General features: G+C 38.5%; 1 protein-coding gene across 11 annotated transcripts in view; it reads right to left on the bottom strand.

The window, feature by feature from the left end:
• LOC113108284 (tensin-1-like) overlaps window positions 1-25160 on the bottom strand; it is a 242767-nt gene that overhangs the window by 69666 nt on the left and 147941 nt on the right. For 10 of the 11 annotated variants that reach the window (XM_026271224.1, XM_026271220.1, XM_026271223.1 and 7 more), the window contains 2 exons: window positions 14444-14485; window positions 3467-3516 (listed from right to left, as the gene is read on the bottom strand). In XM_026271224.1, coding sequence (XP_026127009.1) covers window positions 3467-3516; window positions 14444-14485 — 92 coding nt within the window. Of the gene's footprint in view, window positions 1-3466; window positions 3517-6051; window positions 6294-14443; window positions 14486-25160 lie in introns of those variants that run through there. The other variant, XM_026271229.1, reaches the window with a different exon arrangement.

Genomic DNA, 25160 nt, shown 5'->3' with positions numbered 1-25160 from the left:
AGGATCAGAGAATGGATAGAGAACTTCAGCATTTACAGTTCATGTCTACAACCTCCCAACATTCGCTCAAGCAAGGCTTGTGTCTCAGCACATGACATCACAAAATCATCACATTTTTCCCAAAGAACACCTCACCTCAAACATGTCAGCGCTGGAGAGTTTATTAAAGCATATCTGATCTTCAGTTTGGCTTGAATAAAATACATTGGGGAAAGATTGATTGCGGAGATAAACAAAGGAGATATGAACATATCCTGCATTCCCTGTATGCAAAGAAATCTATTTGGTCACTGTTGAGGCATAAGCCTGCCAAGGATGTAACCACAATCAGGACCCCCATCTGTGACTTCACTCTCTCCTCAGGACTGGATTTCAAGGCAATCAGGGAGTAATAGAGCCATATTTTAATCTATAGGGCTTGGTTACAAAACCTAGTGAGATTCTTAAGGCGGCATCATTTCAGTGTGCTCCCAAAAAAAAAAAGTTCAAAAGGGTAGAATGCATGATGACAAGCTCTACTGCAAACAATATCTTAAAATAAAATAAAAGTATATATATATATATATATACTGTGACGAGTCAGCTGCCTCCTCCCTGATTGTCACCCACCGGCCACCGTGCGGTCATTGTGCGGCCACCGGACTCCGCCCCTTACCTGGACTCTTCCTCCATGAACACTGCCCGACCCACACGAACCCTCCAGCACGACGAGGACACCAGATTCCCTGTTGTTTTGGACACTCTCCCCCTTTGGCCACTCTTATTCCCGGTTTTATTTTATTTTCTGTTAATAAAAGCCTCTCCGAGGCCTGACGCCTGTTCCGGTGCATTGCGAGAGGGATAACTGCCCGGAGAGGAATCCCCGTGTGGGCGGGGATGTCGCTTGGGAGGGGGAATGTGACGAGTCAGCTGCCTCCTCCCTGATTGTCACCGGCAGCCCGTCCTAAATCGCCGCCCTTCACCAGGCTCCCGACTGGAGTGGGTGTGTGAGAGGAGGGGCGCTGGACGAGTCAGGGCTGGCGGCATGTGATGGGGCACACCTGAAGGAAATAGAGCCTCATCACAGCCGCTGTTTAAAGGCCCACGCCTTTCCTCGGGAGACCGGTCTCTTCCCCCATAACACACTGGTGTCCTCGTGGGTCCAGGAAGGGTGCGTTGAGGGACTCCCGCGCCACAAGAGACGTGAGCTGCCGGACCCGCGATCCGGAGGAGAACCGCACCCATTTACACGGCCGACGGGCCAGGATGCCGGGCCGTCCATCGCCTACCAGCGCCGCGGCCAACGAGAGTGATGCGGCCGCTAGAGGAATTCTCTGTAAACCCTAGAGATTGTTGTGTGTGGAAATCTCAGTAGAACAGAAGTTTTTGAAATATTCAGACCAGCCCGTCTGGCACCAACAATCATTCCACATTCAAAAGACACTTAAATCCCCTTTCTTCCCCATTCTGATGCTCAATTTGAACTCCTCCACCACATCTAGATGCCTCAATGCATTGAGCTGCTGCCATGTGATTGGCTGATTAGCAATTTGTGCTACCAAGCAATTGAACAGGAGTACCTAATAAAGTGGCCGGTGAGTGTGTATACAGTGTGTGTGTATATATATATATATATATATATATATATATATATATATATATATATATATATATATATATATATATATATATATACGAACAGTACTGTGCAAAAGTTTTAGGCCACTAGTATTTTACTCAACAACAAAAAAAAAAACTCACACAAAAAAGGTTTTAAGTCTGTTATTTATATCTTTTGCTGTAGTTTGTCAGTAGTAAATATCAGTTTACATTTCTAAACATTATTTTTGCCAGGATGTAATAATCCGGTGAGATTTTTGTTTGCACAAGGAGCCTGACAGCACCCCGTGCTCCCCCGTGCTCATCATCATCAGTCTGTCTGGAATAACATGAAGAAACAGAACAAACTGAGACAGACTCAATCCAGAAGAAATGTGACAATGTCTCTAAAACGCTTCAAGAAACCTATCTGCAAAGCTCCCTGAAAAACAATGCGCAAGTGCACCTACAACAAAAGTTTATTTTTATATGAATGTGAGTGGTACAGTATATGCCATACAAACATTGTTCTTGCACCACGGTCTGGGAAAACATGCTCAGCACTGCAAAACTTTCATGAGATTCTGGCTGAGTGTGTGGAAAATACAAGGCGTAACAACCCCTAAACAGTCCTTTAATGATGAGGAACATTTGGCGCATTCACTCACTTTTAAGCAAACATATTCACTAACCTTATTCATTAAGCACAAATAATCCATCTTTACCAGGTTCTTAGTCTATTTGTCTGTTGCTTGTAAACTAAAATCGGAAGTAGTTTGTTTCAAATTATGGCAGAGGAGTGGATGATTTCAGGTCTGTGGATCTCAAATGCTTTTCATAGATTATGTGGGCATGTTTGCACTTTTACCTGATTTGCATAATATAAAGAATGCAAATAAAACAGCGCTATCAGCAGGTGCAGTTTTCATTCTCCAGAACTGAACCACAGTGCAGTATCTACTGCACGAACACCATCTACCAATGAAAACAGGAATGTGCTTTTTGGCAGAAAAACAAAGGGTCCCAAGGGTGATTCCCAAAACAAGAGACAAATGAAATAGCAGCCCATGTAAACAAAATGCAAAAATTCCCCATGGTAGCTGAAATGGGAGCTATTTGTAGTGGTGAATTTCACAAAGCGTCTTCTCACAGCCTGGCATGAACACACCCAACAGCTGAGAGACATGAGACCATCGGAATGGATCAGAGATCAACTCCAGTGTTACATAACGCAAGATTAATCTTTCATTTGTTTTGATTATTCTTATCTTTTGGTTTGCATCCATCGAGTTCCAAATAAAAAGAATAATAGAATAATCAAGTGAGATGAAGAACATTTGACTTGTGTAAAAGAATCCAAATATAGCCATTACCACATTTTTATCTAAAATACTGTATAAACTTTGTTTTAGTTTACCTTCCATAAACACTGATATAAACTATTTTTAGAAAGATAAACAATCCTAAAAATGTTATTAAAAATTTGTTGCACTTTCAAAAGAAAGTATATGTATGTTAAAAATAAATGTGTTAATATGGTAACAAGGATTTGTTTTCGTGCCTCCTTTACTGCTTGTATCTATAGCAAATGATCACTCAAGATAAACATGCCGTTATTTATCTACTTTACTGTATGTGAGAGACAAGCCCTATTAGGACATTGTAAGTTATCTCTGGAGATTGTGTAGATGCTTTAAAGAGTGTTTATTCACCGTACTTATAAACTGCAATAAAGAATGTGAGACTGATCTGAGCAGAGTCAAATGTCAACCAGCACTGGATTTAGGAATGCTATGAAGATCCCTTGAGATTTTCACTAAAGCAGTATACAGCAACACATGAGATACTGACTGAACTGATTTCTGATGAAGACAAAGACGTCTCTTACCTAGATGGTCTGCGTCGAGACTCCACGCTCTTGGAGGATTTGGTTGAGCCCTAAAAGAAAAGAAAATTCTAGTTAGGATCACGAAAATGTAGCTGAGTAAAGCCGGTGGAGGAACTAGATTTATGCTTCCTGAAGGAAACAGTCAGACAAAGCAGAGGTAAAGTTTTAGGCCATCAGAGGCGATTTCCAATTGTTTTCTGTTGGTTAAGCACAACATTTAAAAAAATAATCTGAAAAAGTGCCTACAGGGAGCTCCATGATCATTTGTAACGAATGCTGCCGCGTGAAAAGATGTCAATTCTTAATGGCCACATCTGTAGGAAAATCAATACAGTGCAACAGACACAACGTCTATGCACAGTAAATGTCTATATATGTATGCATGCAGTTCTAAACTCAGAACATTCTAGCAATGGAAGATAATATATAAAATATATAAAAATATAGTTTGGAACTGACACAACATACAGCAAACTCTCTGTTTAGCCTATGCAGATAATCTCAAAATGACCAAATCATGTCCAATTAGCCTGGCTGATAAAGTAGTCTATCACTAATATAATGATCTCACGAATACGACAGTTTCCAGATGTTTTTAGCCCATTTCCTGTTTAAAAATGACCGTAACCCAGTTATCCTCAGGGGAGGTTTACTGTTCATCTCCAGAGCCTTGGCTGTCCTGCTGATTACACCAATGAAAAGGCCATTTGTTTGGACAGTTACTGTACTTTTATTTTGTATTCATCTGTATGTAAAACTGTGTTGATATAGTCTGAAGAGAGCTGATGTAAGCATGTAAGGTCTGTATCTAACACTAAGCATGTTCTCTTAGCTGTATATACTGTAAATGCAATGACACCTTGTGAAGTGAGGGATGAAATAAAATGAAAGATGTGTCCTCTATTCACTATACTTGGTTTGGTGTGGGTAGTGGAATAAAAATACACTTTTCACCTGTAAAATTATATTTAGAGGCCAAGTAAAGTCAAAGTGTTAATGGTCTCGCAAAAGAAGGATAAGCCTTGAAAGATGCGTGGTTTACGCTCACCATCTAAATAACATACTAGTGCATGACTGACATGACTAAAAAGGAACAACGCTTACTAAGAAAACCCAGAATCCAACATATAATTAAATACAGTGTTTGGGCCTTTTCTAGAAACTGTATGGACTTTGCATGTGGTTTCCCATATGTAGCAGTCTTAGAATAGTATAGAACAACTTAAAGAAAACGAAATGATGGGAAATTTTCAAGTTCAACGGTCTCCAATAAGAAAACAACACAGTGAGGTTGGGATCCTGGGAATTTCTTGGGAACTGAGAAATTGCTTGATGAGTATTGTCTAAAAGCAGTACATAAACATGAATCAACTAAGGAAATTACCAAGAATATACTGTCTTAAACAAAACACATTTGGAATTTCATTTAGGAAATAGCAAAGGCATAGAGGGCATAGGCAAAATTACTGTTTTTAAACAGTTTTCCCAAACCAATTTGCCATCAGTTAGCAAATAGATAGTCCCAACCCAAACTCTTGCAATTGGTCAATGCTGTAAACAAAAAAAAAAAAAAACTGTTAACAAACAGTTACACACATCACCTAATTGCCAGGACTTTTCCAGGTCTGGAAATTACAACACTAACTGTGGGTACCCTCAATATTTTATTTAATGAATTCTCTATGCACTTAAAGAAACAGTCCACCTAAAAATGAAATTCTGTCATCATTTACTCATTGTCATTTTTTTATTTATAAGAACGTGTCAGTGTTTTTTTCCACACGATGAAAGTCAATGGGGTCCAAAACAACACTGAGTCACAATGTACGCACAGAAAAACAAATCTAAAATATATTGTTAAGTCAGTCATAAAGGTTTGAAACAACACGAGGTTGAGTTTCAGAATTTTAACTGTTGGGTGAGCTGTCCCTTTAAACAGCATTCATTAATGTAAAATGTTCCCACAGCGTTCATTTCCTAAATAATTCTCCTTTCCAAGAATCCAGTGAAATCTATTACAATATTGTTTGCACGTATCGTATTTAGAGCCTAATCGAGCTTTCAATGAACAGACTGTAAAAGACCATTAACACATTTTGTAGGCTAGCACACTTTTGTGTGTATAGATTACTGGGCCAGGCCATTATGAACGATCATAAAACACAAGGAAATACAAATAAGCCATACTAAGAGAGACTGCCAAAGTTGCTCACTTATAGCACGATAAAAAGCCATTGCGATGCACTTGAGTAAAACACCCTGGCATTGCAAACCCTCTCTATCCATCCGCAGGGTCCACCTTCCATCTCTCGCCACACGGTGCCCGGCTCCAAAAACATTCCCTTAATCAGCCGATAATTGCGACCCCCAGAAGGACAGCCAAGAAAGGGTGGGTGGGGGGTTGGAAGGGGTCTCTGCCGGGCTTGATCAAAACCAGCTGGAAACGCTGCTTTCGAGCAGGCCCGACAAATGAACAATCAGAGAGTGCAGGAACTAAAGCGAAGGAAAGCTTTAAGGGAAAACGTTGCCTACAAGAGCTCCAATCTGGAAAGGAGCGAAAGTTGGGAAGAAACCCGAAGGCCTACCTTGAACAGGTAACCCGTACTCCACCTCCAAGCATTGCGAATGGAGGACAAACGCCTCCGTAGAGAGCCGCTGGGATTCATGGCTGGGAATTAATGCTTCCCTTTTCCTTGCAGTCCCCTTTTCCTGAAACGCGCCCCACGTTCCTGGCTCTATTTTGGTTGTGTGCTGTGCCGAAGATGCCGCATGCCTGGCTTCAAACTCAAGCGGACCGCAGCTTTCTTCCTTCTCCCACTCGCAGAGTAACTCTTTCCCTTGTTTTGTTCCCTCCCGCCTCCTTCTCCTGCCCCTCCCTTTTCCTCGGCACCTCTCCCTTCCCTCTTTCCCATGCTGTACATGTGTGTGTGTGCTGCTGCCACCCGCGTTTGTTTGGATCTTCGGTCTAGCCTTTGCTCCCTCTTGGGTCATACACTTAGCAGCTGACTGGAGGAAATGATCATCCCGACCTCACGGCTTCAGCTATTCACAGTTGTGTCCCCTCCAGTAAAACACGGCCTATCACCTCCTTTTACACTAGAATACAAACGTATGGTTCACTTTTTCATTTAAAGTGGTCAAATCAAGTTATGCATAGTTTTTATCCCTAAGGTCCACTTAGGATGCTAAAAATAGCTGTGATTTAGATTTTCATGAGTGTTTTCCATCCTCTCACTGACCTTGAAGCAAGCTATGTACTTTTGCTGCCATGTCTAAAAGAGATTTCTATGCAAACCTTCACTTTGTGTGTGAAATGAACCCCTTTTACAGAATGTGATGCTGTTTCCACAGCTATTAACAACTGCAAATCTAACAAAGTATTATTATTATTTTAAATAACTACATAATGGATTTTTACAGTCTGCTGGTTTAAAGTTTAATTAGTCTTTGAATGCTATAAAGATAATATTTCCTTACATTGAAAAAAAAAACCATAAAAAAAATAATTACATAGAAATGACAAGTTTGACAATGACAAGTACCATAAAATTTTGTCTGAAATAGTATTTTCTTGTAATATTTAACATTTTCATAAAAATGTGATGTACATTTATAATATTAAACTGTGTCACATTACCTTGATATTAAACTATTTTATGATACTAACGCAACAGCTGAAAAAGGGACAGCACAGCTTTGTTTTATCTGACCGCTATAATCAATCTCTTGATAGTTTTGTCCACTTTTGTAAAGTTATAGAAATGCTGTTTGAAGCATATGGGAACAGATTGTATACTTGTTCTAGTTTACATTTAACACTATAGAAGTTTACCCAACTATGATGACTTCCATTTATAAGAACCCCAGGAATGTGAAAATGACATTCAACGATTTTCTGCACACACACACATTGGTTGCACATTTTCTGTCGTGTCTAACACAGATTTAACTGCCTTGTCCTTCAACAACAGTCTTTCCAAAAGCCTGCATCATATTGTGACAAATTCACAAAACACATCTGCTCTGAAATGTGCTGTGCACACTGTTAAATCCCATTTCAATTAGCTTCAAAGTCACTTACATGCTAGTGCACGCTTCAGAGTTGACAAAATGCACACCCACACACACACATATATATGTATATATAGTGCTGTCAAACGATTAATCGCAATCACATCCAAAATAAAAGTTTTTGTTTTTTACATGTGTGTATACTGTGTATATGTATTGTGTATATTTAAATACACATACAGTATATATTTAGAAAATATTTCCATATATTTATATTCATATAATTGATATTATACACATGTTAAATGTATAACCATAACATTTTTAAATATTTAAATATATACACGGAAATATTTTCAAAATATATACTGTATGTGTGTGTGTATTTACATTTACATAATAAATATACTAAAGCATTGTTGATGTGTAAATGTGGGCAGTTCTATGCTAATGTGATAATCGTTTTGACGTCAATGTCGTAGAAGTTCAGAAAAAAATGTTGCACATTTTTCTTCAATAAATGCTCTTTTTGTACTAGGAAGAACGTTTTGAGTTCTCAGAGTTACAGTATGCTTTCACAGTACAATGAACTCTTTATCTCAAAAGATGAGGAAAAATGTGATTCCTCATAATGTGACTCATCTAAATCAGAGCCAGAAGGAATAAGAAGTCATATGGCTATACTCAAACCCAACACATTTTCAAAATCTCTATATCCCAGTCACTGCTTCAGAAGGACAATTATGGTCTAAATGAGAAATGAGAGAAAAAGACAAACATGTTATCAAACTCTGTCTGAAAAATAAGCTCTGAACTAAAACGAAAAAGCACACCACAGGAATTAACATGACAAACTGATTCTTCAGATTCAAAGGGTTTGTTATTGTGAATCAAAGACATCCGCAGAACCACAACTAAGAGAGACACTAGAGGTGAGGGTGGTGCACATCTCCCATGATGCCTCAAGAATGAGTAATACTGCCCGACATAGCTGCAAACACGCATTGCTCAAAACATCAAGAGAGCTATATTTCACATTATTTACAGAAATGCAAAATGCAAAGAATATAGAATGATGAATGGCTATTTTAATGTACTGCAATGTCCAACGGTTTGGCATCAGAAGTCTATAGAAAATCCATCTGAAATAATATAAAATGCATATGGGATTTAAATCACAATTCATGTTATGTTTAAGGTTGCTTTGTTCGAGCTCATGAGGGAGAAACTGAATGTGATTTAAATTCAGCAACTTAAAGGTTTCTTAAACTGTGCTGGTTTCTGGGTGGCACATTTCTGTCCAATTGATTAGAGAGGGAGACCAATTTGTACATGGCATATTAACCACACAAAACGACTTCCAGTCCGAAACCGCAACAACAATCAGCAGTTTATGGAGAGGAGGTTTTGCATTCCAAAGACAGGTAGCTGAAGTGCAATTTGATGTGTAATCATCTTAAAATATTATGCACATGTCATTCAAAATAGCAAAATGTAATGCAATAGTCAAAGATTTGACATCTTCAATCTTCGGTAACACTTTAGAATACTGTTTCTTACTTACTACATAACTTATAAGGAATTATTGAAGAACTAACAGGTGATTATTCATTAACACTTAACTCACTACTGTTAACTACTAAGAAAGATGTGTTAATTAATCGGTATGTAATATAATTCTATGATTATGTTAAGTAACAGTTAGCTAATCAATAACTAATGTATTCTGTCATACCTCCTGAAGAGCTACTATTAATGATCTACTAGTTAGGGTTCAAGAAAAATAACTATGAAGTAACTACTAATGAACAGTTTTACACAATTACATTGAATTGTGACCCTTTCATATAAATGATATTAGCAATAATAGTAGTAGTATGAAAATGCAATATTAATAAATGCAATACATTTTATAGAGGTTTTGCCTATGTAGTAAATTGTTTTGTGAGTGTGTTTTGTAAGAAATCACCTTCCAGTAGGATCCCCACTCCAGTGCCTTGTGATAACTTACCTTAGTTTTTATATTTTATATACAGTACTGTATGTGTGCCTCCTCAGCATATACCACATTATATATATATATATATATATATATATATATATATATATATATATATATATATATATATATATATATATATATATATATATATATATATACACACACACACCAGGAAAAGTGAAAATACAGGTACCCAATTTGTAATTAATAAAGAATTATAAAATAATTATGCAGGACTTATTTTGAACCTGAAACATTAGGCCTATTCTAAAGTGAAAATATTGGGAACCCATTAGTAATTAATAAAGAATTATCAGATAATTCCTGAAGAATTACTTAGAATCTGAAACAGTATTCTAAAGTGAAAACATAGGGGACCCATTAGTAATTAATAATTAATGATCAAATAATTCTGAATGACTTATTTTGAACCTGAAACATTTTGCAATATTTTGCTGTGCGATTTTCTCCTATCCAATGAGTGGCATTACAACCACAGATACACAAAAGCACAGCATAAAATTACAAATCACATCCATTTTATTTGTTTGCTGTACTCCATATCTTTAGAATCCAGATGTTTGCAAGGAACATATCCAAATTCAGCCCTTTATCAATCGATCTTCATCTTCATTCTCAGCAACAGCGACCGTCACACAGTCAAAGCCCGCGCTCATTATGATATGATTTGAATGTGAAAATAGCGCCAGTGCGCCACCCTCGAGAAACGTTACGACACGGTTTACGGCACTGATAACGAACTCTCATTGGTTCTCACCTAATTCGTCACAGATTGTGACATGCCGTGTTTCAGTTGATAGACATTTGAAATCAGTCCCGCGCCAATGCGCCTTCACGGAGAGAAGACAGATTCATAATTTCACGGATTCATAAATTTAAATCTCATCTGTACCTTATAAAAACTATTACCTCCAGAGAGGACTGCGACTGGAACTCATTATCATTTGAACTGCTTTTGGTACCACTTTTGATCTTTTCGCAAAAAATAAATGATTAATGTTACGTTTGTTTGTCTGTTATTTGTTTATTTATAACAGTAACGTTATGTAGTTTTAAGAAATGGTTATTGGTAGGTTTAGGAGTAGGTGTAGAATTAACGTTAGTGGCTCAAAATAACGTTTTAATGTTATATTTTTACTAAAATTGTGTTTTATTATGTTTTATTCTTTTAACAATCTGTATAAATTGGGTAGGTTTAGGTTCGGGTGGGGTTACGCATTTTTCTATGGATAACTGACTGGTCAGAGAACATGTTCTATCTGTACGTATTTTAGGTTGTTTTTATTTAAATTTAGTTACGTATCGAACCTGTAATTACGTACAGATAATACGTAAAAAACACTGTAAATACGTAAAGGTACATACGTATTGGACAGTTTTAATTTACAAATATGAATGAAACGTTTAAATATGTACATTTTGATTGTGAGATCAGGCTGAATTATTAGATAATTCCTCAAGAATTACTTCGAATCTGAAACAGTATTCTAAAGTGAAAACATAGGGAACCGATTAGTAATTAATAAAGAATTATCAAATAATTCCTGAAGAATTAATTAGAATCTGAAACAGTATTCTAAAGTGAAAACACAGGGAACCGATTAGTAATTAATAATTTAACCTTAACTAGTAGATAATTAATAGTAGTTATTCAGGAGGTATCACAGAATATATTAGTTATTAGCAAACTGTTACTTAACACTATCATAAAATTATATTACATACTGATTAATTAACACATCTTTCTTAGTAGTTAACAGTAGTGAGTTAAGTGTTAATGAATAATCACTTGTTATTTCTTCAATAATTCCTAATTAGTTATGTAGTAAGTAAGAAACAGTATTCTAAAGTGTTACCCAATCTTCAATTTAAATGACTGTCTATCCAAAAAATACTTGTTTGTCAAATGATACTTCCTTTCTCAAGCTACAGTAAGTAAGATCAAGGAGTATGGCAAATACTTTACGCTGATCTGTAAGTGAGTCACTACACTGAATAAGCTGCATAGATGATGCGTTTTGACCGTGGTAAACTAAATTTAAAGAGGACATTACACAAAGTTCCTACTCACATATATAGTAGAAATTCACAGTGACAGTCAGTCCCACACAGAACATACTCATGTAGAAACTTCACAGAATTCACACAGCAGTCATTCACAGTTTAACACATCCCAAACCCCTTACGTCTCGCATGTAATAAAAAATGTAGACTAATTTGTAACATTCAGCTACCAATTAGTGAAATAATATACCATACCTGTTTTAATACACCACAGACGCTATTAAAATATAGCAACCATTACAGCTTTAAATAAGGTACATTTTATATATTTAATATAAATTATAATTCACAATAAATTACATATAATATCATTATTTTTATTTTTTTTATATTTAGAATTTAGAATTAATTATTAATTATAAATAATAAACAAAATAATTATATTGAAAATTGATAATGAATAAATAACAATATGCTTATTATTAAGAGTGTTTCTTTGCCTGGCCCAGTGTAATTTTAGTATCACAGATGTATGTAGTTTTTGATTTTTGAATTAGATTTCACTTTTATATTTTCTGTTTCTGTTTTAAGCTGTTATATATATTTATACGTATGTTTTACTTTGTTTAGTTTCTGTTATTTTAATACTAAAACTAAATGAAAATGGCAAATGTTTCTTTGGCACTAAGCTGAAATAAAATTCAAAAACAAAACTGATTAATTCATCTGTTTTTGTTTTAGTTAACAGTAATAACCCTGGCTTGACTGAGGTGAGAAAATAAAAAAACCTGTAACCAGTCACTTTTGCTACAAGGATTTAAAGTAAAAACATAAGTTAACACTCTACCAACTGGTTGCCAAATGAACAAACACGGTAAGCAGTAATTCTACAAAGTGACACAGACTTACCAGTAAAGCATTACACTTTTAGATTAGTCAGTGAATTGTAAATCACCATGTTGGTTAAGGTTTCTAATGTCCCCCACAATGGTTCATACTGTATCCCCCTGGGTACATGCAGGGCTTTGCTTTTTACACCACTTCCTTCGGCTATGCTCCAGCTCAATATTGTATCAATAAAACGATCTAATGATGTTTCAGGGGGATTATAAGAGTCTGTTTCTCTGTCCCTAAATCTCTGAACATACTCAGGCTCATATGGATGGCTCCAAACGAAAGTCTGAATTTTATTTGGATCAAGGCAGTTAGTCATCCACAGCTGTGTCTGGTGTGAGTGTTCTTCACTCAGGCATGAGGGGCTTCTGAGAGGGGGGCGACGGCACAACTGAACACACATGCTTGAGCTACGACATCTTTTCCTCTGCTAATCACTTAAAGTGACAGTGCTCACCTGAAAATGAACATTCTGTCAACGTTTATTCACGCTCATGTTGTTGAAAACCTTTCTTCTGTTGAACACAAAAGAAGATATTTGGAAGAATGCTGGTAACCAAACAGTTGTTGGTAGTCATTGACTTCCACGGCATTTGTTTCCAAACTATGAAAGTCAATGGCTACTGTCAGCCGTTTGATGATCAACAAAATATCTTTTTATGTTCAGAAAGAAGAAACTCATACAGGTTTGGAACTATTTGAGGGCGAGTAAATTATGACTGAATTGACTTTTTAAGCGTACTGTCCCTTTAAAGCTCATTCATTGGGCGGTCATTCTAGCCCCAGTGTGGCTGTGTTTAGCTAATCCAACCAATAATTTGAGCTTCAGCACTCTGTGAGGTTTAGACTGGTGAAGTTTAGACTACAGAAGCTGCATAGCAACAGTCTTCACTAAAGACCTAAATATTTATATCGTAAAGCCGTTCTTTCTGCAGCAATGTCTGTAATGACTTCACACTGTGTTCACACTGACCCAACAAACGCCAGCACTTCAAACATTCAGCATTTGACTGTTGTTCTTAAAACACTGGAAACATAATCATCATGTTCATACTGACCAACAAGCTTGTCCATGTTAGCTTTTGGTGACTGAAAAGGAAAGTTTGCAATTTCTCTAAATTCTATCTATAAATATCTATAAATACTATTATACTATTTTATTTATATATATATATATATATATGTATATATATATATATATATATATATATATATATATATATATATATATATATATATATATATATATATTAAGTAAAATATTACAAAAATAAAACTTATTATAAGAGTTAAAATGTTATTTTTCTATAGATGCATATTAGTGCTTTCAAATGATTAACTGTGATTAACTGCATCCAAAATAAAAGTTTTTGTTTGCATAATAAGTGTGTGTGTGCTATTTATATTTATTATTTATATATAAATACACACACCTGCATGCATATGTTTCAGAATTATATGCTATTTTTATATATTCAATATATTTATCAAATCAATTATATGAATATAAATTTAGACATGTAAATACATGTACTTTATATGCATAATTAGAACACACACACGCAAACAAAAACTTTTTTTAACTTGATTAATCCTTTGACAGCACTAATATGTATAAAGTGTTTGTATTTTTTTAAAGCATAAAATAAAATAAAAATCACAAATACAAATATCTTTAAATTACAGCTAATAAATGTAAATCTTTTTTTTTGTATGATTATTTTTAATAACATTTTATTTACACAATTCTCAAATAAAAAAACTAATTACAAAAAATTAAATGCAAAATATTTATTGTTATATATATATATATATATATATATATATATATATATATATATATATATATATTGTTTTTTTTTTTATATTACACACACACACACACACACACACACACACACACACACACACATATATATATATATATATATATATATATATATATACAATGCATGTATTTCAAAGGTACCACTGATTATACCGATTTTAAGAAAGCATGCATGCACATGTCGATGGAGTTGTAAATGATGTTTTGAAATACTCACTGTTGTCTCTATAAGTTTCAGTGGGAGGTCATTGCTGGGGGCCTGAGGTGAGAGAGACAGACAAGAAAGCAAGCAGTTAAATACACTGACAAGCAAAAATGACTGAAAAGGCTTCAAGAAATCTGCTTTCATGACAACCTCCACATTATATGTCTGTAAGACAACTGGAAGTTTGTTTTCTTCATTTTTAACTATTTTAAATGCAGTAAAAAATGGGTTCAATTCTCAAGAAATGCATGAACTGATATATGGATACAATCATCTGCCAAATGCATAAATGTGAATGCAAAGTGTACACTACTGGTTCTACACTGTTATACTGTTAAACACTGATCAACTGGTATCAAAGAGTGAAAGAGAAGACATGGGCTATCTCCAGTGTGTAGGTGCATCACTAAACAGCCCAAGTAAATATTTAGACAAGAGCGCATAGCTCCAGCATTACTGTGAATCTGTCTGGTGGCTGAGAAGCACCATATACAGAAGTTTAGCACAGGATCCACAGCACAGTTTATTCCCCCGTCAATTCAGAGCCAGAGAAAGGCATTTATTTATGAGGCCTCTGGCCCCCAGGAATCCATGATGTCATTGGCCAGCTCGAGTCTGACGAGCCTCAGAATACCCATGTAAGTCTGAGATGGCACCAGAACACAAGAAATCACCATGAGGAGAAGACAAGACATGACAAGACAGCACTGAGATCGCTAGGTCCCGCTTTACTTTTCCAGTATCAGGCAACTCTGTGGTTTTTCGAACTATCACTGAACTCGATGGCAAGGTTAAAGAAGTCAAGAGAAATAATGTGTATACAAGATGTCAGTGGCATCCAGGGAATCAATCGAAAACTTTAAAAAGAGGACTAAAAAGGAAACGTTTCTGGATGAAGCCTTGCTTGCAGCACTTTCAATTTTAGATACTAGACATACAGTACAGTACCTTAGTCTTAGGCCACTATTATTTTCACCAACAAAAAATGTAAACTGATATTTACTACTGACACACAGATATACATATAGACAGAAACAAACAAAAGATAGAAATAACAGACTTAAAACCATTTTTGTTGGTGAAAATAATAGTGGCTTAAGACTTTTGCACTGTATATGTAAAATAAGTATTTATACTAATAAAATAGATTTACGTAAATATATATAGAGCAAAATAATAAAACATATTAAAAATCAAATTCTATGCATTTATGTATGTACAAAAAATAACATTTAATTTAATTATAAAATATTTTACAATATAAATGAAAACTATAAAACTAAAATTATAAGTTAAATTAATAATTTTACATTCATAATAATTTTATTTAAATACACACATATACCCGTCATATATAAGAAAAATACATAAATTAAAAACTATCCATTTAAAATTAAATTAATGAGATTTGATTAGAGCAATGGCTGCTGTTTTTTTAAGTTTTAAATACAGGAATAAATATATATATATATATATATATATATATATATATATATATATATATATATATATATATATATATATATATATATATATATATATATATATATATTCAAATAAACTTTGATATTACTTTAAAATAATACTGTTTTTATTTATTTATTTGTTTGTTTTTATCAATAAATGTTGCCTTGGTGAGTATGTAAGACTTCTTTCAAAAAAACGTTTAAAATCATAATCATTCCAAACTATACAATGGTAGTGTATCTGAAATAATTTATAAAAAAAAAATGAATAATAATAATAATAATAATAATAATAATAATAATCATAAACATTCTGTTTTCTGTGATATAATGCATAAAAAAGATGTGACCAGCATCCTGGGAATTGTTCAAAACCTAAATGAGATTCAAAACAGCCTCCGCTGAAAGGCGAAACCTCAGGCTTTTGAGGTCTGAGTGGTCAATGATGTAATGTGAATCATCAAATCTGTGTTCCACTAGCGACCCTAGACGTCTGTCTCAATTCCTGAGAAAATAAAAAAAAAGTCTGTCTTCCAAGAGTAATAAAGCTGGAGGGAAATTATACCCCAGCTGTAGAGTTTGCACTACTGCAGCCCCCAAAACAGCCTCCCAGAGCTGAGGCTTGACCGCTAACTAGAGCGCATCCGCTTCACCGACACCGAGCGAGAACGCTTGGCAACCTCAACTTTCTGTGTGCTTCTGAGAGCCTCGTTATGTCCATCTAGCATGACCACCACCAAACCCATTATGGTTCTCGCCAGTCACACAAACACATCAGTCCATTAGATACAGTACAACCGCTGGCGGAACAACACAGAGCAGAAAGGTCATCATCTAGGTCACCTATCTCTGTTATCTGTCTCCTTTGCCAAGAAGTCCCATACAGCAGTTTTTACAACCACATCTGAGGGAAAGCAGAGATTTCAGAAGTAGTTAACAACACACAATCCAAGCATTTCGTGGATAAACTCTCCTGAGCAACAACATCTAGTTTCAGCCGTGTCTGGGAGTGTGCTGGGATTCGAATGTAAAGATTGGGTCGGCTAAGAACCGTGTGCAGATCAGACGCATGATAATAGTGCCGCTGGGAAACTTTTTCTTCTCCGCTGCTCCAAATGTTAAACCTTAACACATTTTGTAAAATCTGACACACTCTCTCATCTCGCTTCATCGGCACTCAGTATTTTGTAAACTCTTCTCCTCCACAGCTTTTTACGACTTTTGGTGTTTACTTCCACTTCCATCTTTCTTTGATCCTTGACTCTACTTTTTTTTTTTTTTTTTTTCAGAATCGGCCAGAAGTGGACGTGAAATGGGAAAGATCTGAGACTACGGTCATTTGAAGGTACATTCGAGTGAATTTTGCACTTCATCAAAGACACTTGTATTTTTGTCCTTTTCACGAGAGACTACGAAAAGACTTTTGAGACTTGACTTTAGAGCCGCTCTTATATAGCAGTTATCATTAACACAAATCTAAATGAAAAAAAAAAACATAAAATAATAAAAAAAATTATACTAAAATATCTGAAACAAAAAATATAAGACAAAACAAAACAAGACAAAACAATATATATACAGTATTGTTCAAAATAATAGCAGTACAATGTGACTAACCAGAATAATCAAGGTTTTTCGTATATTTTTTTATTGCTACGTGGCAAACAAGTTACCAGTAGGTTCAGTAGATTGTCAGAAAACAAACAAGACCCAGCATTCATGATATGCACGCTCTTAAGGCTGTGCAATTGGGCAATTAGTTGAATTAGTTGAAAGGGGTGTGTTCAAAAAAATAGCAGTGTGGCATTCAATCACTGAGGTCATCAATTTTGTGAAGAAACAGGTGTGAATCAGGTGGCCCCTATTTAAGGATGAAGCCAACACTTGTTGAACATGCATTTGAAAGCTGAGGAAAATGGGTCGTTCAAGACATTGTTCAGAAGAACAGCGTACTTTGATTAAAAAGTTGATTAGAGAGGGGAAAACCTATAAAGAGGTGCAAAAAATGATAGGCTGTTCAGCTAAAATGATCTCCAATGCCTTAAAATGGAGAGCAAAACCAGAGAGACGTGGAAGAAAACGGAAGACAACCATCAAAATGGATAGAAGAATAACCAGAATGGCAAAGGCTCAGCCAATGATCACCTCCAGGATGATCAAAGACAGTCTGTGTCACGATCCTCACTCATGTCTTCGTGTCCTAGTTGGATTACCGTCTTCCGTGTTCGTGTGCTGGAGTGGATTAAGTGTTGTCGTCCTCGTGTCAGTGTTCCGGTCTGTTCCTGGTTTCAACCATTGACCACCTTCACCTGCACCGCCGACTTCACCACCCAGCTCATCTCACGCCACCGTAGACCTTCCTTGCCATTGCCAACATCCTGGACTCTCTTTCTCAATAAACTACATCTGATCGCCTGCAATTGCTTCCTCCTCTTTTATCTGTCGTTACAGAAGGATCTGACCATCATGGAAGCAGCAGGCGACCGCTCCCCATCTCATCTGGAAGAATTTCTGCAACGAGCTGTGGGTCGTATGGATCGCCAAGACAAGGCGATAGATGAGATGGGTCGAGCCTTCCAAGCAATGGTGACGAAGGTGTCCGAGCTCGCTCTCCAGACGCAACACCAACAACAACCGTCACCCGCTGCGCCTCCCACGCCACCCACACCGCCGATCGTCTCCGGGGGGATTTCCCAGCCCGAACCACGCCTCCCCATCCCGGAGAAATATGCGGGTGAGCCAGAGTTCTGTCGATCATTTCTGTCTCATTGTTCTCTGCACTTCGCCATGCAGCCCCGCACGTTCTACACCGAGGAAATGAAGGTGGCATTCGTCTTATCACTACTTACGGGAAGGGCTGCCCTCTGGGGGACGGCGGTGTGGGAAAACCAAGACAGCTGCTGTGCCTCGTTCCACGCCCTTTCGGAAGAGATGAGACGGGTCTTCGACCGCTCCGTCGCCGGGAGGGAAGCGGCTCGCCTTCTCACGGACCTACGTCAGGGGGAAAGGTCCGTCTCCGATTACTCGATTGAGTTCCGCACCCTGGCGGCGGAGTGTAAGTGGAACGAAGAGGCGCAGTGGGATCACTTCCTGCATGGGTTGGCTGACCGCATCCAACAGGAGATCCGCGCCGTCGAGCTCCCCACTTCTCTCAATAGTCTGATTGACCTCACCATCAGAGTTGACAATCGACTCGATCAAGCCACCAGACGGAGGGGGAGAACAGTTCTCGCGAACAGACCGGAGGCTCAGTATCAGCGCTCAGATGTTGCGGTCAGCCCACCGGGAGATCATGAACCCATGCAGGTGGGGCGAGCTCGGCTCTCCCGGGAGGAGAGGATCAGGCGGAGATCCCTGGGACTATGTTTATACTGCGGCAGTCAAGAACATCACATCCAGCGTTGTCCGGTAAAAGACCAAGCCCGATAGTAAAACGGAGGCTACTATCGGGTGGGATCTCTGCCAGGAAGACCTCATCTACATCGACACTCCTTCCGGTGAGTCTACGGTGGTCCACCCACGCACTCGAGCATCACGCCTTGCTGGATTCTGGGGCAGAGGGTAATTTCATGGACTTCAAGTTCGCTTGTAAGCTTAACATTCCTCTCACCTCCCTCAAACACCCCATTGCACCCTTTGCTCTCAACGGACACAGACTACCAGTCATCACTCAGACCACCTTACCTGTTTCCCTCACCACATCTGGCAACCATACTGAGGAGATATCATTTTACATCACGGACTCACCTCAATCCCCCATCGTTCTCGGTCACACCTGGCTTCAGAAACACAACCCCAGGATCAATTGGCGCCTTGGATCTGTGGGGGAAGCAGTGGATTTGGCTAGCGTGCCCGCGGAGTACCACGACCTGAAGGAGGTGTTCAGTAAGTCTCGTGCTGATTCTCTTCCTCCTCATCGTCCCTATGACTGTGCGATAGAGTTATTGCCAGGTACTTCTCCGCCTAAGGGCAAGTTATATTCTTTGTCTATTCCAGAGACGGCGGCCATGGAGAAATATATATCCAGTTCTCTAGCAACGGGGTTTATCCGCCCTTCTTCTTCTCCAGCGGGGGCGGGGTTCTTTTTTGTGGGAAAGAAGGACGGATCCTTGCGACCTTGCATTGACTACCGAGGGCTGAACAACATAACGGTAAAGAATACCTATCCTTTACCGCTTATGTCTTCAGCTTTTGAGAGGTTGCAGGGAGCGTCCGTTTTCACTAAATTGGACTTACGTAATGCTTATCATTTGGTCCGCATCAGGGAGGGGGATGAGTGGAAGACTGCCTTTAACACCCCTAGAGGCCATTTTGAGTACTGCGTTATGCCGTTCGGGCTAACCAACTCGCCGGCAGTCTTTCAAGCACTCGTTAATGACGTGTTGCGAGACATGGTCGATCTGTTCATATATGTTTACCTGGATGACATATTGATTTTTTCTTCGTCTCTCCAGGAACACGTGCAACACGTACGACGAGTGCTTCTGCGGTTGCTAGAGAATGGATTGTTTGTCAAGGCGGAGAAATGCGTTTTTCATGCACAGTCTGTTTCTTTTCTAGGACACATCATTTCGACTGAGGGTGTTTGCATGGATCCTGAGAAGGTTAAGGCTGTGGTAAATTGGCCATCCCCAGAGTCTCGCAAGGCCCTGCAGAGATTTCTGGGGTTCGCCAATTTTTACCGGCGTTTCATTCGCAATTTCAGCCAACTAGCCGCTCCTCTGACCGCCTTGACCTCCCCTAGTTTGACGTTCAGGTGGTCAGACGCAGCTGAGGCTGCGTTTGTCAAACTGAAAAGCTGCTTTGTTTCAGCTCCCATTCTCGTCACCCCTGATCGCTCACGTCAATTCATAGTGGAGGTCGACGCGTCAGAGGTGGGGGTAGGAGCAGTGTTATCCCAACGCGCATCCTCAGACGGAAAGGTGCATCCGTGCGCGTATTATTCTCACCGTTTATCTCCTGCAGAAGTTAATTATGACATTGGCAATCGAGAGTTGTTGGCAGTCAAACTTGCACTGGAAGAATGGCGTCACTGGCTTGAGGGGTCGGGTGTACCTTTCATTGTATGGACGGACCATAAGAATCTCGAATACATTAGAACCGCCAAAAGACTTAACTCCAGGCAGGCTCGGTGGGCATTGTTTTTCGGTCGTTTCGATTTTACACTTTCTTACCGGCCGGGTTCCAAAAACATCAAACCCGATGCTTTATCCCGTCTTTTTGAGCGTTCCGATCGTACTGCTACTCCCGAGCCCATTTTACCGGGGACCATCATTATCTCCGCGCTCAGATGGGAGGTCGAATCGAAGGTGTTGACCGCCTTAGAAGGGGTAACGCCCCCGGCTCGTTGCCCACCGAACCGATTGTTTGTGCCGGAGGGGTTACGGTCAGACGTTCTCCAGTGGGGTCATTGTTCCAGTGTTGCTTGTCACCCAGGGGTTAGTAGAACTAGATTTCTAGTCAAGCAACGATTTTGGTGGCCTGGTATGGCTCGTGACGTCCACGATTTCGTCTTGGCTTGTTCAGTTTGCGCTATTGGTAAGACTTCCAATCGACCTCCAGATGGGTTACTCTTACCGCTGTCTGTCCCTTCAAGACCCTGGTCCCACATTTCGCTAGATTTTATCACCGCCCTCCCGCCCTCTAGAGGCAATACGGTGATTTTAACCGTAGTGGACCGGTTCTCGAAGGCGACTCATTTTATTCCCTTGCCCAAATTACCTTCAGCCAAGGAAACAGCGGTAGCTGTCATTGACCACGTCTTCCGCATACATGGCCTCCCGACAGACGTGGTTTCTGACAGGGGTCCCCAATTTGTGTCCAAATTTTGGCGAGAATTTTGTAAATTGTTAGGAGCGACTGTTAGTCTTTCTTCCGGGTTCCATCCCCAGAGCAATGGTCAAACCGAACGAGCCAATCAGGATGTCGAGAGGGTTTTGCGATGTTTGGTTTCCAATAATCCTTCGTCCTGGTGTCAGCAACTCTCAGTTGTGGAGTACGCACACAATTCTTTGCCAGTGTCATCTACGGGCATGTCTCCATTTAAGTGTAGTTTAGGGTACCAACCACCTAATTTTGTCAGTACGGAATCCGAGGTTTCGGTCCCCTCCGCACACGCACTAGTCCAGAGGTGTCACCGCACCTGGACCAGAGCTCGCAGAGCTCTGCTCCAGGCTAGGTCGCGCACCAAGGCTAAGGCCGATCGCCACCGGTCGAAGCCTCCCCGTTACGTCGTCGGTCAAAGAGTGTGGCTTTCTACCCAGAATATTCCTATGCGTTCCGTTTCTAACAAACTTGCTCCCAAATTTATTGGCCCGTTTTCTATTACCAAGATTATTAATCCGGTAACCGTGCGTCTTAGCCTTCCTCCGGCGTACAGGAGGATTCATCCCGTGTTCCACGTGTCCAAAATTAAATCGGTGATTTCTTCCCGTCTTAATCCGCCTGCTCCGGTTCCCCCCCCGCCTCGTCTCGTTAATGGGGAGACCACCTATTCGGTTAATCGTATTCTGGACTCTAGACGGAGGGGACGCGGTTTTCAGTACTTGGTGGATTGGGAAGGTTACGGTCCGGAGGAGAGAAGCTGGGTTCCTGCTCGGGACATATTGGATCACCACCTTATAGATGATTACAATCTACAGGTAAAGCAGGCTGGGAACGTCAGGTGACGTCCTAGGGGAGAGGGTACTGTCACGATCCTCACTCATGTCTTCGTGTCCTAGTTGGATTACCGTCTTCCGTGTTCGTGTGCTGGAGTGGATTAAGTGTTGTCGTCCTCGTGTCAGTGTTCCGGTCTGTTCCTGGTTTCAACCATTGACCACCTTCACCTGCACCGCCGACTTCACCACCCAGCTCATCTCACGCCACCGTAGACCTTCCTTGCCATTGCCAACATCCTGGACTCTCTTTCTCAATAAACTACATCTGATCGCCTGCAATTGCTTCCTCCTCTTTTATCTGTCGTTACAGTCTGGAGTTACCTGTAAGTACTGTGACAGTTAGAAGACGTCTGTGTGAAGCTAATCTATTTTCAAGAATCCCCCGCAAAGTCCCTCTGTTAAAAAAAAGGCATGTGCAGAAGAGGTTACAATTTGCCAAAGAACACATCAACTGGCCTAAAGAGAAATGGAGGAACATTTTGTGGACTGATGAGAGTAAAATTTTTCTTTTTGGGTCCAAGGGCCACAGGCAGTTTGTGAGACGACCCCCAAACTCTGAATTCAAGCCAAAGTACACAGTGAAGACAGTGAAGCATGGAGGTGCAAGCATCATGATATGGGCATGTTTCTCCTACTATGGTGTTGGGCCTATTTATCGCATACCAGGGATCATGGATCAGTTTGCATATGTTAAAATACTTGAAGAGGTCATGTTGCCCTATGCTGAAGAGGACATGCCCTTGAAATGGTTGTTTCAACAAGACAATGACCCAAAACACACTAGTAAACGGGCAAAGTCTTGGTTCCAAACCAACAAAATTAATGTTATGGAGTGGCCAGCCCAATCTCCAGACCTTAATCCAATTGAGAACTTGTGGGGTGATATCAAAAATGCTGTTTCTGAAGCAAAACCAAGAAATGTGAATGAATTGTGGAATGTTGTTAAAGAATCATGGAGTGGAATAACAGCTGAGAGGTGCCACAAGTTGGTTGACTCCATGCCACCCAGATGTCAAGCAGTTTTAAAAAACTGTGGTCATACAACTAAATATTAGTTTAGTGATTCACAGGATTGCTAAATCCCAGAAAAAAATATGTTTGTACAAAATAGTTTTGAGTTTGTACAGTCAAAGGTAGACACTGCTATTTTTTTGAACACACCCCTTTCAACTAATTGCCCAATTGCACAGCCTTAAGAGCGTGCATATCATGAATGCTGGGTCTTGTTTGTTTTCTGACAATCTACTGAACCTACTGGTAACTTGTTTGCCACGTAGCAATAAAAAATATACTAAAAACCTTGATTATTCTGGTTAGTCACATTGTACTGCTATTATTTTGAACAATACTGTATATATATATATATATATATATAGCCACACAGCAATCACTCTTCATCATATGCAAACCTATAAATAATAACTTTAACTATTTAAACCTATTTTAAAGGTTAATAAAAAGAAAAAGAAAGAAAGAAAATAAAAAAAAAAAAACTTAAAAAAAAACCTGACGACTGTGGTTTACAGTATAACTACAGTGTTGAAGGCAGAGACTGTTTCCCAGGATGTTGGGTTAAGAGTATTGCACCATAGCACAATATTTAGCACTGAGCAACCTACCAAATCTTGAGTCACCACAATCTTGGACAAAAGCTGCAATTTTTGTACATCAGCGACAAAGTTTCTTAATCATCAGGCTACTATTGCCAAAGTAAAGTCAGTGTTCTGGTCTTACATGCTCAGAAAGACTTCCTTCAGGCTTATGTGGTTTAGACTGCTTCTTAAAATGTTAACAAGAACTGATCTTTTTCATCTCCAGCAGTCATATCTTATGGAGCAGGAGTTTAGTGGACAATGATCCTGTACAGAGTGCATCGGGTGAGGTCAGATTCATCCTGTTGTTTCACAATAGTTGTCAGGGTAGCTCTTGCAATCCACTATTCAATTCTAAACTCATCCTGAAACTAAGCAGTGTTTAGCTTTGGGTAAGTGATTAAGTAAGTAAATAAAGAAATGCTCAATCTGTCAAAAACAACAAAAAATAAGAATAAGAATAATAACAATAACAATATTATTATATGCTGCTAAATAAATTAAATAAGTCATTTTATTTTTAATGTTGGAGAATGAATAAATAATCATGATTATTATAATAAATATTGCATTATTAGTATTATTTTTAATTTCTTTTAATATTTCAATTTGCATTCAGGTAACAAACAAGATGCAGAAGTGAAATGCAAATTATACTAAAGTTAAAAAAAAAAAACTAAATGCAAATAAATCATATAATTGCAATATGTGTCATTTACATAGCAAACGTTAAAAACAAAATGTTAATACGGTCTTTAATTTTTCCTATTTGGACATATGCATGTAAATAAATTAATAAATCAATAAATAAGGTTGAGGTTGAGGTTTTATAGGCCTTATACATAAACACATCTGTTTAAGAATAATATAGAACTATAGAAATGTGTACTTGATTTTCACATGCTTCTTTATATTTAACAAATTGAATGGACCATGGGTATATTTCCCAAAAGCATTGTTAACTATGGTCCTAAGTTCCATTGAATTCAACTGTTAACAACGGAACTTGACA

The sequence above is a fragment of the Carassius auratus genome, chromosome 9 (genome assembly GCF_003368295.1).
Source record: "Carassius auratus strain Wakin chromosome 9, ASM336829v1, whole genome shotgun sequence".
Taxonomy (NCBI): Eukaryota; Metazoa; Chordata; class Actinopteri; order Cypriniformes; family Cyprinidae; genus Carassius; species Carassius auratus.
The sequence above is the reverse complement of the archived record's forward strand: the minus strand, read 5'-3'. Positions and strand labels throughout refer to the sequence as shown.